Source organism: Notamacropus eugenii, chromosome 5 (genome assembly GCF_028372415.1).
Source record: "Notamacropus eugenii isolate mMacEug1 chromosome 5, mMacEug1.pri_v2, whole genome shotgun sequence".
In the NCBI taxonomy this organism is placed as follows: domain Eukaryota; kingdom Metazoa; phylum Chordata; class Mammalia; order Diprotodontia; family Macropodidae; genus Notamacropus; species Notamacropus eugenii.
The window spans coordinates 140289181-140304892 of record NC_092876.1 but is presented as its reverse complement, the minus strand read 5'-3'; the positions used below and the strand labels follow the sequence as shown (position 1 = coordinate 140304892).

General features: G+C 37.6%; 1 protein-coding gene across 5 annotated transcripts in view; it reads left to right on the top strand.

Annotated features, from left to right (window-relative positions):
• The window catches only part of NCAM1 (neural cell adhesion molecule 1), a 445571-nt gene that overhangs the window by 370288 nt on the left and 59571 nt on the right, over positions 1-15712 (top strand). For all 5 annotated transcript variants that reach the window (XM_072611085.1, XM_072611083.1, XM_072611084.1 and 2 more), the window contains exon 8: positions 13162-13304. In XM_072611085.1, the coding sequence (XP_072467186.1) occupies positions 13162-13304 (143 nt within the window). The remainder of the gene's footprint in view (positions 1-13161; positions 13305-15712) is intronic.

Genomic DNA, 15712 nt, shown 5'->3' with positions numbered 1-15712 from the left:
AGATAAATTCTAAGAAAGGGGCAAACAACATGACAACAACAATAATCAAGCAAGCAATAAACATTATTATCTCCATTTTACAGATGAGGAAACTGAGGCAGGTAGAAATCAAATAACTTATCTAGGACACAGGGCTACTACGTGTCTGAGACTAGATTTGAAATTAGGTCTTTCTGACTTCAGGCCCTGTGATCTACCTACAGTGAAAGTTCAAAACTTTTCAGTAAGGTCATGCGCTAATAATAAAGTATATGTAACAAAAGGCAGCCAGGTGACGCAATGGATAGAGCACTGAACTTGGAATCAGGGAGACACATCTTTGTGAGTTCCAATCTACCCTGGGCAAGTCACTTAATCCTGTTTGCCTCAGTTTCCTCACCTATGAAATGAGTCGGAGAAGGAAATGGCAAACCATTCCAGTATCTTTGCCAAGCAGACTCCAAAATGGGGTGAAGAAGAGTTGGACACATCTGAAGCAACTAAACAACAACAAATGTGTGACATACAAGATCTACTGAAGATCCCAATGCAATTAGCTCTGGGAATACAAAGAAAGGAGTCTTTGCTCTCAAGGAGTTCACACATTGGTTGGGAAACCAACATTCAGCCAGGAGTCAGAGATGAAGAGGGAGAACCTTCCATGCATGGGGATGGCCAGTGAAAGTTCTCAGTCAGGAGATGGAATGTTCCAGGAGCAGCAAAGAGACCTTCATCACTGAATCTCAGAGTAGCTTGAGGGGTATAGAACTTAATTTGACCCAATAGATATCACTGAGTCTCAGTGGAATGAAAGCCATTTTTTGAGTATAGATTCAGAAGGGCATACCTTACTCAAAATGAATAATATAGTTGAAGGAGGGGAGCAGAGCAATATCGTTTATCAAGAGGATATATCTATGTGAAAAAATCCAGATGGAAGAGCATACTGAAGGTGAAATTCTTTGGAGGCAGAAACTTGCTATTGGAGTATATTATAAACCACATAGATAGGGGAGATATGAAAGATAATTGGCAAATAGGACACAAGCCTCAAATGGAAACATGATGTAATAGTAATAGGCATCTTCAACGATTTGGAGCTGGAATTTTCTCTTACTCACTGATAGAAGTGGAATGGTCAATAATCTCTTCACTTGGCTTAAAATAATTATCTCCTTCGAAAGATGGAGGAACCAAAGAGGGAAACTTCTCCTGAGGTTTCTTTTTACTGGTGATTCTCACCAGAAGAGAACTGGTTACTGAAATAATGAGAAATTTGTGAGAGAAAAAGAGCAGAAAGCCAGACGGTCTTCCACATACCTAGATTTGGGAAGAACACATATATGAATGTTCAAAGATGGTCTAGGATCATAGGATCCCATGGGCTGAAATTCTACAGGGAAAGTCAGCCCAGAGATATGGGAGGAATTCATGAATTAATTCTGCAATCCGGAAGAGACATATTTCTGATAAGCAAGTTTCTTAGAGTGATGAGATTTTAACAAGAATTCTTCAATCAATTTGGATTTTGTTTTTGAAGATATATACAGAAAATATACCTGCAAGGGCAGGTAGTGGAAAATGAATACAAAAGCATGATCTTGTAGGAATAGCTCTTACACTTAGAAGTTCCTAGAGAATCAACAAAAATACTACTTGAAATTATTAGCAATTTTAGCAAATATACAAAATAAACCCACATAAGTCATCAGCATTTCTATATATTACCAACAAAATCCAGCAGCAAGAGATAGAAAGAGAAATTCCATTTAAAATAACTGTACATAGCATAAAATATTTGGGAGTCTACCTGCCAAGGCAACCCCAGGAACAATATAAACACAACTATAAAACACTTTTCACGCATATAAAGTTAGATCTAATTGGAAAAACATTAGTTGTCATGGGTAGGCCAAGCAAATATAATAGAATAAGACTTCTGCCTAAATTAATCTATTTATTTAGTGCCATACTAATCAAACTATCAAAAAGAAGTATTTTATAGAGCTAGAAAATTTATAATAAAATTAATCTGGAAGAACAAAACTGAAGGATATCAAAGAAATCAAAGAAAAATATATGAAAGAAGGTATTCTAACTATACCAGATCTCAAATTATATTATAAAGTGGTAATTGTCACAACAACCTAGTAGTACTGGATGAGAAATAAGTGATGGATCAGTGGAATAGATTAGGTACAAATTCCATTATAGTTTTATATATTATATCATATAATCTATTATATGATAAACCTAAAGATTCAAGCTTTTGGAACAAAAACTCATTATTTGACAAAAACTGAGAAAAATGGAAAACTGTATGGCAGAAAGTAAGTATAGACCAACATCTAACACAGTATGCCAAGATAAGGTCAAAATGGATACATGATTTACGTATAAAGGGTCATACCAAATGCAAATTAAGAGAGTATGGAATAGTTTATCTGTCAGATTTATGGATAAGGGAAAATTTTAAGACTAAAGAAGATACAGAATGCATTAAAAATGTAAAATAGATCATCTTGATTATATAAAATTAAAAAGTTTTTGCACAGACAAAACCAATTCAGCCAAAATTATAAGGAAAGCAAAAAACTGGGGGTTGGGAAATGGCAGAAATTGCAACAAGTATCTCTGATAAAGGCTTCATTTCTCAACTATATAGAGAACTGAGTCAGATTTATAAAAGTATAAGTCACTTCTCAATTAATAAATTTGGTCAAAGGATATGAACAGGCACTTTTCAAAAAAAAGAATTCAAAGCTATCCATAGACATATGAAAAACGCTTGAAATCAGTGCTTCTTAAACTGTGGATCACAACCCCCATATGGGATCCTGAGAAATTTAGCAACAGTAAAAGGTTTCTGAATGCTCAATGACAAAAAAAATCAAACATGTAATGAGTTTCGAGGTGTTTCTGGCAGCACTTGCCAATGCCATATTGTACAACTTCACTTGCAGCCTTGGTTCTGAACACAAAGCATGGGCACTTTGCATTATGCATGCCCACAGGCTATGAAATCACCCTGCTCTAAATCACTATTGATTAGAAAGGGAGGTGGGGATAGAATTTGGAACTCAAAGCTTTAAAAATGTTAAAGAATTGGGGAAAAAAAGAGTAACATCAAGGATGTTAAAACTCATAATGAACCAAAGCTGGAGAAGGAAGCTATAGATAACAAAACTGTGTGGGTGATTTTTGTTTGCCTTTGGCATATTAGGGAAAAAAATAGAAGAGGATCACAAGTTGAATAGGATCTCTCCTTGAAGTGAATGATGATGATAATACTTGACAGAAAGAAGAAAGAGTTGCTTGGTTTCCTCATTTCCAGTGAGACCTGGCTCACTATCTCCTCTCCTCCTCACTTGTTGCTCCTCTCCATCATATTGATGTTGCTTCTAAATCCCTCACCTTCCAGTATATTGGTCTCCTTAAATCCTCAGTTCGCTCAAATTCAGTCATACCTCAACTGGTCACATAGTCCAGATCTCATGATATCCTCCTCTTAAACACAATCTTTGCTCCCATCGAGATCTGTAATCCCTTCACCCATCAGTACTTTCTGAGGTCATTATCCCTGCTCTGACTTCCCTTCATTTCCAGTCATGTTCCTATAATTAGGGACTAATTTAATGAAATGTCCCAAGGATCTGAATTTGATCCTATACTGTTTAACATTTTTTAAATAATGACTTAGATAAAGATGTACATGGCATGCTTATCAAGTTTGCAAATGACATGAAGCTACAAAGATTTGATAATATGCTGAAAGATACATCAGGCAAGAGTGTGGTATAGTAGCAAGGGAAGGAAGAAGGAAAGGGAAGGAAATAAGATTTATTTATCATCTACTATTATGCTAAGCACTTTTATAAGTAGGGTCTCCCTTGATCAAGCAGAAATAATACTTTATTTAGTGCCATAGAATTTGTGTTCAAGTTCCAACTTCTCTACTTGCTAGCTGCCTGATGTGGGCAAAACAGTTTGCCCTGTCTAGATCTCCTCAATTTCCCTTCTACAAAATAAAAGAGAATAGATGATCTCTAAGGTTCTTTTTAGCCCATGCTTATGATCCAAGAACATTGGAATGAATCTAATAAGATGGAATTTATTAGGGACAAATGTTTCGGTTTCAGTGTCAAAAAACTCAGCTTCACAAGCTCAGAGCATGGGAAGAGTAACTAGGCCAAAGATTTGCCATAAAAGGTCTAAGGATGTTAGTGGATTTACCTTTCAATATAAGTTAACGAGAATAAGATGTGGAAGCTAAAAGGGCCAATGAAATCTTAGTCTACAATAAAAGAAGATAATATTCAAAACCAGGTAGTTAGTAGTCTCATTGCCCTATGTCCTTGGGAGTCAGGACACATCTAGAGGATTGTGTTCAATTCTAGGCTCCATATTTTAAAAACGACATCAATAAGCAAGAAAGTGACAAAAGGGGGGTATGCAAGAAGATGGAAGAGCCTTAAGATCATGTCATATAATAATGACTTGAAGGAATACCCTTGAGGAAAGAAGTTATTCCAAGGACATGAGTTGTCTTCATGTGTGTCATTTAGAGTAGAAATGTCATGTGGAAGAAGGATTGTACTGGTCCTGCTTAGCTCCAGAAGGCAGAATGAGGAACAACAGATGGACACTGAATAGAGACAAATTTAGGCTTCACATAATGGAAAACTTATGAGATGCCTCAGGAGGTACTATGTCCTACCTAAGTGGAGATCTTGAATTAAAGGGTGGACAACCACTTTTCAGGCATGTGGTGTACAGGGGATTCTTGTTCAGGTATTGTTTGGGCTAAGAAGCCTCTGAGGTCCTTTCCAACCCTGAGATTTGGTGGTTCTTTCGCTTATGATTTTCAGCTGTCAGTGAATCCAGTAGACAGGAAAGGATGGTAGAATGACAAGTTTAAACCTCTCCCTCCTTTTCCCTGCCACCAAATCCCCAACTCCTTCTCTGCACCAGGTACCAGTACTGGGAGAAGAACCTAGGTTAGAGTTAGGGGAGGATCCAGGAAAGTAGTCAAATTCATGGAGCATAATAAAAAGACAGAAGAAAAATCTCTAACAGTAACACTGGGGAAGAAAGAGAAGTCTGGGATCACTAAGGAGAGAGAGTTGGGAACTGTCTGTAGTTGTTCTAAGCTGCCATTATTTCTGAAAAGAAATATTTGCAACATATATTGTAGATACAGCCTAGCTAGCAGATAGTGGTGTTTTCAGAGTAGTTATATGCACCTTTCCTTCAAAATAAGGAATGAGCTTTCTTTTCATCTTTCCCATCTACCCTTCATGAAACCTCCCTGGGTTTCTGTCGCTTGTGTGTAAGTGACCATACCGTGCTCAGACCAGAGTCATGTTTGCCAATGAGACAGCATTCCACTTCCTTCCAATACCTTGAATAGCTCTGGTAAAGCCCATGAGACATAGGGCAAGGCCATAAGAACGTGCTTCCATTCAGACTCAATAGAAGTAGTGGTAGTTATTTTTTGGTGCTGCCCTTTCCATCTCCTTGCTGATGTTCTCTTAGTAGTCAACCATCTAATAAACGGAGCTCCCAAAGAACAAATAACCTGTGAACTTATCCTTGGTCTATACATTTTGAAACTGCCAAGACTGCTGTAGAGAACTCAGTTTTCAGATGCTAGAATCATAGAAACTCCCCTTCAGAAGAAATCCAGTCTACCTACTCCCTTTATAATCTGATGGCACTTGTCGTGGAACAAGAAAAACCTGAGTTCAGATCTGGCCTCAGACATTCACTAGCTGTGTGGCCCTGATAAAGTCTCTTTGCCTCAGTTTCCTCAACTATAAAATGGGGATAATAATAATACCTATTTCCCAGGGTTACTGTGAAGCTCAAATGAGATAACATTTGTAAAATATTAGTACAGTGCCTACCTGGCAAATGGTAGGTACTATATAAATGCATATTCCCTCCCTCCCCTTCCCTTCCCTATCACCTATGAGCTTTCTTCCAATAAGGGATCATTTGTCCTCTGATTGAAGAGTTTCATATGCACCATCTTCCTTTTTCCTAGGACAGCCCATGCAGTTTTTGAAGTTCCTCATTATATTGACCCTTAATCCGAGTCTCTTATAACTTCCTTGTAGTTTTGATCCTAATTCTCCCCTCAGAACCCAAACAAAACACTTCTATACCTCCTTCCATTTACCTCTTCTTTTCTCCAGTCTAACATCCCAGGGTCCTTCGAGTCATCATTACATGGCATGATATCAAATCCCTTCATCATTCTAGTTGTGCTTCTCTGGACAAACTCCATATTGTTAATGACTATGCTACATGTAATACCCAAAACTGAACATCATACTCTAGACGAAGTCTAATCAGGCCAGACTACCGTAGGACTTCTATCATTCTTCCTCATTATAGACATTATTCTTCTACTAATCTAGCCTGAGGTTGAATTATCTTTTTCAATTATCTTTTTCACATTCATACACTTGACTCTTACTGAGCTTGTATTCCATTTGTCTCCTTTTATGTGAACCGATGTCTAAGCCATCCTGTACTTGTTTGTTTAAGCTCAAATATAGGACTTTACATTTTTCCCTATAAATTTTATCTTACTAAATTTGTACCATCATTCTAGACAATTGATCTCCTTTTGAATCTTGAATCTATCATCTACCATATTAATTAAGAATTCTTCTAGTTTCATAGAATCCACTAGCTACATCTTCCTCCACGTTACTAATAAAAATGTTGTACTGAAAAATGCCAAGCACAGAACCTTATGCAACAACACTTAAGACTCTCTAGGTCTGGTCATTCAGCAAGTTTAGAATTTAACAAAGTATTCTCAGCTAGCTCACATCTCTCCTTACACACAGAAATAGCATAGGATACTTTTCTGAACACATTGCCAAAGTTAGATAGGCCATATCTACATTATTCTTCTCAACTAGTCTAATAACCCTGTCAAAAAAACGGAAGTTGGTTCAGTCTGGCGTGACTTCTTAATGAACCCTTACTGCCTTTTATTGATAGCTATTCCCCATCCTAAGTGCTTACAAAGATTAACCACTCATTCTCAGACCTCTGTGACAGTGGAACTATTCAGCTTAAACAGAACTTAGAACTCTCTTAATCAAAGCATTGTCTATGGAGTCTGAAAACCTCAGTTCATATCTCAGTTCTACCACTTGTTACTCAAATGACCTTAGGCAAATCACTTAACCTCTTTGGGCCTCAGTTTCCTCAGTTGTAAGAAGAGGGAGTTGGATTAGCTAGCCTCTAAGGTTCCTTCCACCTCAGGATCTATATTGTTGTTTTAGTGTGTATTCTGACATAAAATAACAAGGACTAGAATGAAAACACTTTAATTTTTCAGATAAATTTTCCCAAGTCTAAAAGGATTACAAACCCCTTATCATGGAGGATATGTTTATGTGCCATCAATAAGTCTTTTCTCATTGGGAAAATTAGAGAATCACCTAAAATATTGCACAAGTATTTTTCATTTTCTACTTTACTTTATAAGCCAATGTATCGAGATTATCTCAGTTTATCATACTTTAATTTTTTAAAACTTGAGACTTTTCTATATAAATTTACTGTGCTTTGTCCATGAATGCCTTTATAATACTCCAGGAATCTTTTTTTAATGAGTAATATAACACATAGTTGTCCTTCACTGTGTTGAGGTCAATGTACAGTGTGTCCAACTGTGATTGATCAGACCAGTACAAGCTCAGAAGACTCTAACACAGATTGGGCTCAGATAGTCCATATTGTGTTCATCCTTCGTTGCCGAAGATCATGCCATCAGAGAAATGGTGACATGACTTGCACTTGACTTTGTTTTGAGTGAGGAAGAGCTGTTCAGGTCAACAGCCTCACTTCTTCTCCAGAGCCATTTGAATCCAGAGACCTGATATTCCTCAGGATGACTGGAGATGACCCAGGATGCACTGGGAGACCATGGGCCCTTTAGGCCAAGGTCTTTGCAGGCACTCACTTAGGGTAAGGCAATGCCCATTCATTGACTAGGCCATATGAACATTTGGAGTGGAGATGGCTCTAAATGAGCATCTCATTTCTTTTGAGCTACTGTAATTCTACTTTGCTCATAGAGCACAACACCTTCTCTGATGTGGGCATGTCATGCGGGGCAGTCCTGTGCCGTTGTCTCCCATGTCTCACAATGGATTGCAGAGTTCTTCAGAGAGACCTAGAGAGTGTCCTTGTATTGCTTCTGTGGACCTCTGTGTGAGGTCCTTCTGAGTGTTTGCCTTCTGAGTGTTTTCAACGTTGGGATAACTAGAAGTAACCCCACCCTGGGAGGACTTATCATCCTATTTGCATTTCTCTTCTGTTTGGGATTTGTTACTCGAGCTAAAATTACAGATGTTTGTTTCATCATCAGAGTCTTGATTATTAGGACTTTTGCTTTCCTGTAACTTCAGACTTCCTGATTTTACCCAATTATTCTTAATATAGACAGCTTTAGAGTCAAAAATGTCACTAATAACATAATATAATAACATAATATGCACTCTGGTTATTTTACAAGCATTCTGCTGAAACATCCCAACAATCAATTATATTTTTACATTCTACATTTTGGAACCCGTTGTGTAATTGACTTAGGAAAGAAAATTTGGGGTCACATTGTTGATACCAGTCCTTCTCTATTAGTCACATAGTTTCTGAACCTTAGAGTCATCTTTGACAATTTTCTCTTCCCCACCCAAAATATCCTATCACATGTGATTCCTTCTAGATAAACATTACTCTCATAGCCCCCTTCTTTCAACATATTTGTCTCCCATCTTAGTTCAAACATCATCACATCACTCCTGAGCTATTGCAATAGCAATATATTTTTGCTGCTAAAGTGATATTCCTAAAGCACAGGGTCTGACTAGGTCATCCCTCCTACAAAATGCTTCAGTTTCTTCCTATTACCTTTAAGATCAAATATTTCTCTTTTGACCAGCAACCCTGAGGATCTTCCCCTGCCAGTTTGATTATTTTTTTTAATTAAAAGGGCCATCGCTTCTTAAAGAGGCCTATTCACTGAGTTGTTACTACCTCACTCTGAGTGAGAAGCTGAAAAGGCCTTAGCCTAAAAGGGCCAGGGTCTCCCATTGCATCCTGGGTCACCTCCAGTCATCCTGATGAATATCTGGTCACTGGATTCCGATGGCTCTGGAGGAGAAGTGAGGCTGGCGACCTGCACAGCCCTCCCTCACTCAAAACAGTCAAGTGCAAGTCATGTCATCATTTCTTTGATGGCACGGTCTTCTTGGCCAACAAAGGACGAATACAACAAGATCAAATAGGAACTCCTCACTTTGGCATTTCAGTCGCTTCATAGAGAATCTGGAGCCGATTGCCCTTCCACACTTGTGTAATATTATTGCTCTTCATTTCTGCCATGCTTTAGACAAAGCGGGCCTCCTTACCGTTCCCCACGCAGGACATAATCCTTTCTTTCTTTGTGCTCCTTTGTGAGGCTGTCCCCATGCCTGGAATGCAGGCGTCCTCCATCTCCATCCAGAGATGTTAGGAAGCTCCAGTGACCTAAGAGGTGTAAAGCACTTTATGGTCTTAAAGCAGTATGTAAATGCCTTCTATCACTATTAACAGATCTCTAGTCTGCCGATAAGTGCATTCCTACTGGGCCCAAGCAATGGCGATGGTAATAGAGCAGTAAAAGGCTAGGCTGGTACCTGGTTAACATCGGGGCTCTCTGAAAAAAAATCATTGTCTTTGTATTTGTAGTACCTGGCACACAGTACGCATTCAAAAAATACTTTTGATTGGTTGATTGATTGAATTTCCACACGGCATCAACACACAGATTGTGTACTTCCAACAGATCCCGCAAATTAGACAGATTTGTGGGTGTGATTTTATACCAGTACAGCTTTTTTTCCTATGTGGAGCCCCTTCTTTTTGTAACTCCAGAATTCTACAAAACAAAGTTTGAGAAATGTTTCATTTATTCATCCATTCTAGAATTTTTCCAGAATATTTTTCTCTAAAATATTAGATGCCCCCTAACTGTTAGTTTGAAGACTCTGCTTTCTTTCCCTTTTGAAAATTAGGTCATGTGCCTCTCTCTGGTTCCAAAGCACTTCTCCCATACCCTCCATGCTTCATAAACAAGTTATTTCAGTACCCGAGAATGTAATTCATTTAGACCAGATGGGCTGAGCTCATTTAGGACAGGTGCTCTCTTACCATCAGCTCAATTACCTTGGATTTCCTCAAGTATTTTTTTGTTTTGTCCTTCTTTATATGAAGATAATTCTCTAGATGGAGAAAAGAAAAACAAAATAGGAATTAGTTTCTGCTTTTTTGTGTCATTTTTTACCATCATCCTATCCACCCCAAGCAGCTAGCCCTCATCCTTTCTTACCCATAGTCTATCTTTTTTTTAAAGCCCTTCTTTTCATCTTTTGTATTTTTCACAAGACGGATGTGTCTTTTAGGAATGCAGCAGTCTTTTGTATTTGTCTCTATAATTTGCCCTCATTTCCATCTTTGGTGTTTATCCTTTTAAAAAAATCCAAGTCTAGTGCAGAGTTTTCCTTACAGTCATCTCTTTAGACATCTTCTTGTTTTCTTTCATATAGGAATCATTTGCAACTACCTCTTTAGAATTTTGTTTATGAAAGGTTGTCATCCTTCTTCGGTAGACTTCCCTTTTAAGGTCAAAAGATCACACATATCTTTTACTTGACTTTTATTAAATTTGTCTTCTTAATGTCTAGGATACATGTTAAACTGTTCCTGGCATCCTCTTCTTATCTTATCATGAACTCTAAAATGTCACAGTCATTTCCTCTCCACATTTCCCATTGTTTCTATTTTAAAATCCAAGACCTCCTTGTCTGTCCAAATCAGATTCATGATAGATCATGTTGTATAATTCTGTATCTCATACAGTATTAGAAAATGTTAGGGAAAGGGGAGAAAAAAACAACCTTAAATAAATTTAGTTGACCCTCTTCTTTTTCCAGATGTGGAAACTGAGTCCCAGAAAGTTGAAGTGAATTTCCTAAATCAACAGAACTAGTCAGTTTCAGAGATAAGGACTAAAACCTCAGCCTCTAGCTCGAAGTTTCTTGTTCTTCTGGTGCCAGAAACTTAGCCTATCTCTGATTATCTCCAGACACCAAAACAACAGGTTCACAGAGAAAAAAAATCAAACTAGTTGCTGGGTATGCCAGATACTTAAAGAACTAGATGACTGATTTTAAACTTGACAACAGTCAGGTCTTGGTTTTGGCCTAGATAGATATAGAAATAATGCTATCCTTTGTATGACAATACCTAACATTGATTTTTCTGGGATTGTGAAGGTCAGTAAGAAAATATCTGCATGGAACTACCACCTTTTTGGAATGAATCTTTCATAGAATTATGGATATTGAATTAAATGAGACCTTAGAAGAAAGTGAGGCTGAGAGAACTTAAGATCTCTTGCCTCAGGTCTCATAGGCAGTAAGCAACAGAACCAGGATTTAAACCCAAGTCTTCTGTGAATACAGTGTGCTATCAACTGTACTGCAAATTTATTAAGCTAAAAACATAATCTTGCTGTACTAAAACCTCATTAGTTTGGAATTTGTGACCATTTCCTCACACTGGATTAACAGCTATATTTTTACTACCTACCAAAACATGATTTTCTAAGCAAATTATTGTCAGTAAAATCATGGATACATATTTAAACTACTTTTGGAAACAAACCTTCATGCACTTTACAAGCACAGTCTTACTACAAATGAAAAGATCTCAAAACCTCTCCTCACCAAAATCCATTCTGGCAGGATATTTTAGCTTAGTTTGAGAGACTATATGAACTTTGAAAGTAATTCAATTTGAAAAATCATTGTTGAAAAGTAATCTAATAAAGCATGTCGATAGCACTCAAGATTTGATTTATAAACATCATCTCATTTGAACTTTAACCCTAGCTGCAGGTATCCCCATTTTTCATATGAGAAAACTGAGACCCATAGCAGTTCCGTGACTTTCTTATGGTCACACAAATAGTGAGTGCTCAAAACAATATTCAGATCTAGTTCCCTCCTGACTTCAAATGTCACCTTCATTTCACTACTTCAGTTTGGAAGTTAGAGTTTTCATTAATCCCCTCCCCTTTCCAATGAGTGAAACTAGTGAGGTTTTTCAGTATTATTACATTCTTATGGGAAAGGTTCAGTGCTTTCAGGTTATGATTGTTTTAAATTGAGAAAATTCAATTTTCTCTAATGTTTAATTTGGCTTTTAAATGTTTGTATTCATGTGCATACACCTGAAACATTTAGGAAATGAACTCATCTTCCCCACTAAATCAGCTCTGCCTTCTGACTCTCCTGTTTTCGTTAACGTTGGCAGCATTCTCCCAGCCACACGGATTTAAAACATCAGTCACCTTTGATGCTTCCCTTAACATTTTCCAAATTCTGCCATTTCTTCCTTTGTAGTCTATTATACATATCTATCATCTCTGTTCTAGTTCTAGACAGAACTCGAGTTCTGTCTCTTACTACCTCATACCTGGACTTTTGCAATGATCTCTCAAGCATTCTCCCAACCTCCCCATACACACCAGTCACAAATTCGTATTCCCTAAATAATGCCTTTATCATGTTATTCCCTGGCTTATCAACCCCTGTTACCCCCCAATGATAAGACAAAGTCCAAAAGTTTTAGCCTGGAATTCAAGGCCACCCTCTTCAATTTGGCCTTACCTTTTTTTCCAGCAGTATTTCCATATTACTTTCCTACATGAACCCTTCACGCTAGACAAAGTGGTCTCCTTAATATCTCCCAAACTTGCCTTGTTCTTTTCTCTTTTTATATTTTTATTTCCACCTAAAATGCCCTTCACCCACAATATCACTACCTATTGAGGTCTTACCCATTCTTCAAATGTCATCTTCTCCATGATGCCTTTCCAGTGGGAAGTGATCTCTTATTTGTGAACTCCCATAATATTTATTTTCTATCCCACTCATGATGCTTACCAAATATTGCCTTTTTTTATAGTTATCTGTGGACACACTATCTCCTTTACTGGATTGTAAACTCATAAAGATGGGGAACATGTCTGCATTTTTATGTACTTTGTGGCATTCACCGCAGCAAAGATGAAACTCAGATTAACTTACAGAAATGTTTTGCTTTTTACAGCAAAACCTAAAATTAACTATGTGGAGAACAAAACTGCTATGGAGTTGGAGGAGCAGATTACTCTAACCTGTGAGGCCTCAGGAGACCCCATCCCCTCCATCACTTGGAGAACTTCCACAAGAAACATCAGCAACGAAGAAAAGGTATAATGTCTCCCAGGCTATCAGAGCCTTGGAACCTAGACTTGAAACAGCTCAAGTCTTCCACAGTGCCTGGGCCTCTCTGGTGAGCAGGAAGACATAATAGTGTCACCAGAGCACACAGAGCAGTCCCAACGCCTTCCCATCCCCACCTTTGTTAGTATGTTACCTCCTTGAAGTCCAGTCATGAGAGAGTGGGGCAGAATCCTTCCTGTATAAGCAAAGAGGTAGGCAGCTTCTAGATCCAAGTCAAAGAGTAAAAGACTCTGGGAGAAGGAGGGCTGGGGAGTTTTGACCTCCGGGGGGCTATGAAGCTGTGAGGGATGAGGAAAAGCCAAGACCTTGACCTACCGAGTAACGATGTCAGGTTGCTTCTCTCCATCATCACAGGGACCAAAATGAACCTGTTAATTCTGTTTTTTGTATATTGTATGCTCATGCTCTCTCTGTACTGTATGCACAAAACCTTGGTCGCCTTCACGTCTGCCTGTATTGTTGGTCACATATCAATATCATTTTGTTCTAAAGGCAAAAATAATTAGCAGTTTCAAAATAGTATTTTTCCCCCTGCATAATTTGTTACACAGAGTTCTTTACTAGATTCACTGGGGGTTTAGGGAACATTTCAGCACCCTTGACAACTCAATGGAAAAGGTGGTTGAAAACAGTTGGCAACTTTACCTCTAAGGCGTGTAAACTTGTATGCCACAAGAAGGATCCTCTTTGTTATCGATAATCCACACACTAGCCCCTTAATAAAATAACCTCATTTTCATCTAACCCCTAACTGGTTTTAATAAGGCCAAATGCAGAAATGTAATTTTAAAGCAAAATGTTAGTCCTTCTATGCCATTTAACGAGTCTCATCTCACATGTCCTTTGGGGCTCCATTTTTCTTAGTCAGGCAGAGACAGTACAATGGGTAGAGTACTGGATTTGGAATCAGGAAGATTTGAATTCACCTCTTATCTCAGATACTTCTTAGTTGAGTGACACTGAGTAAGCCACTTAAATTCTCTCAATCTCCTCATCTGTAAAATGGGGATAATAATAGTACCTACCTCCAAAAATTTTTGAGGATCAAATGAGACAACATTCAAACACGCTTTGCAAACCTTAAAGCACTGTATAAAATACTAGCTAATATTAGAACAGCAGCATTAACTCAAGAGCAATCCATCTTAGCTGTGTGAAATGTTGGCAGTGGATTCCTTAGTGACTAGAAAACTACACATTTCACTGGCCTTCCTGAATGCAGGTAACTCTTTAGAAGGACCAAATTAAAAACAAAAAAGAAAGGGAGTTAGTATAGAATCATAGTGTCAGGAATTTCCATTTGACATGTATGCTTTTGAAGGAATCTCCTACTTCGCCAACAGATAGCCAAAGAGAAAATCCACAGTTCCAAAGAGTCCTTTCCACTTAGACTGTCATCTGAAAAACTGCTAAGTATTTTTGGGACTTTCACATGTGCTGTTGGTATCATAGAGACAATATTAAGGAAATTTGGTGTTCATTTTGAGAAATTCCTTCATTCAAATTGGAGTTTTTAAATCTCCAGCTTGGATTTCACCTCTCAGCATGTTTGTTGTATGTACTGAGTGTCTGTTTCAGGGTTTAAACTGAAAGGTCTGCTGCTTAGTAAATAGATATGTTCAAAATGACCAAGGAAATGTATGTCTTTGATCTAGGTCATCACCCACAGTAGGACATTGAAATGTATCTCTGTCCCAGGTGAACAGCCATAAACTAATTAATTTCTAAACTCTCTGGGTCTTAGGTCAGAGATACATTAATAGGCCAAGACAGACCAGAAAAATCATTAAGATTTGTATCCATGCTGCCTGATTTAATGAGCTAACAGTCCTGGATTAAAAATGCAAATCTGTATTCTGTAGAATGGAGACAAGAAACCATGTACCTAATACAGAACCATGAGCATGGTGGGTAAACAGTAAATATAATATAAATATATGTTAATATATATGCAAATATAAATTAACATATATATGCCTTGAGCACAATTTGGAGTCATTTTGATGTGATTCAGCTTACCTTATTAGTTTATATTACCAGTCTTCCACACTAGTTTTATGATAGTTTATTTGAATATGTATTGCCTTAAGTTTTATGGAAAGTAACATTAGTGATTTTCAGAAGTTTTCTAAATTCCTAGGTATCATGACATAGTATTGTTAACATGTCTGCCTTTGAGAAAAGTGTCAGATTTCTTATATGATATAATAATGACACAGATGAAAGATGCTTAATCTTGTTATATGGGTAACATTTAAGAAAATTCAAATATGGTTTACTAGTTCTCAGCTGATAATAGAAATGGTCTGAGCAGGTTTAATTCCAGACAAAGTAATGATTTATTTTTTAAAAAGAAAAAACTTTTATCCACATAA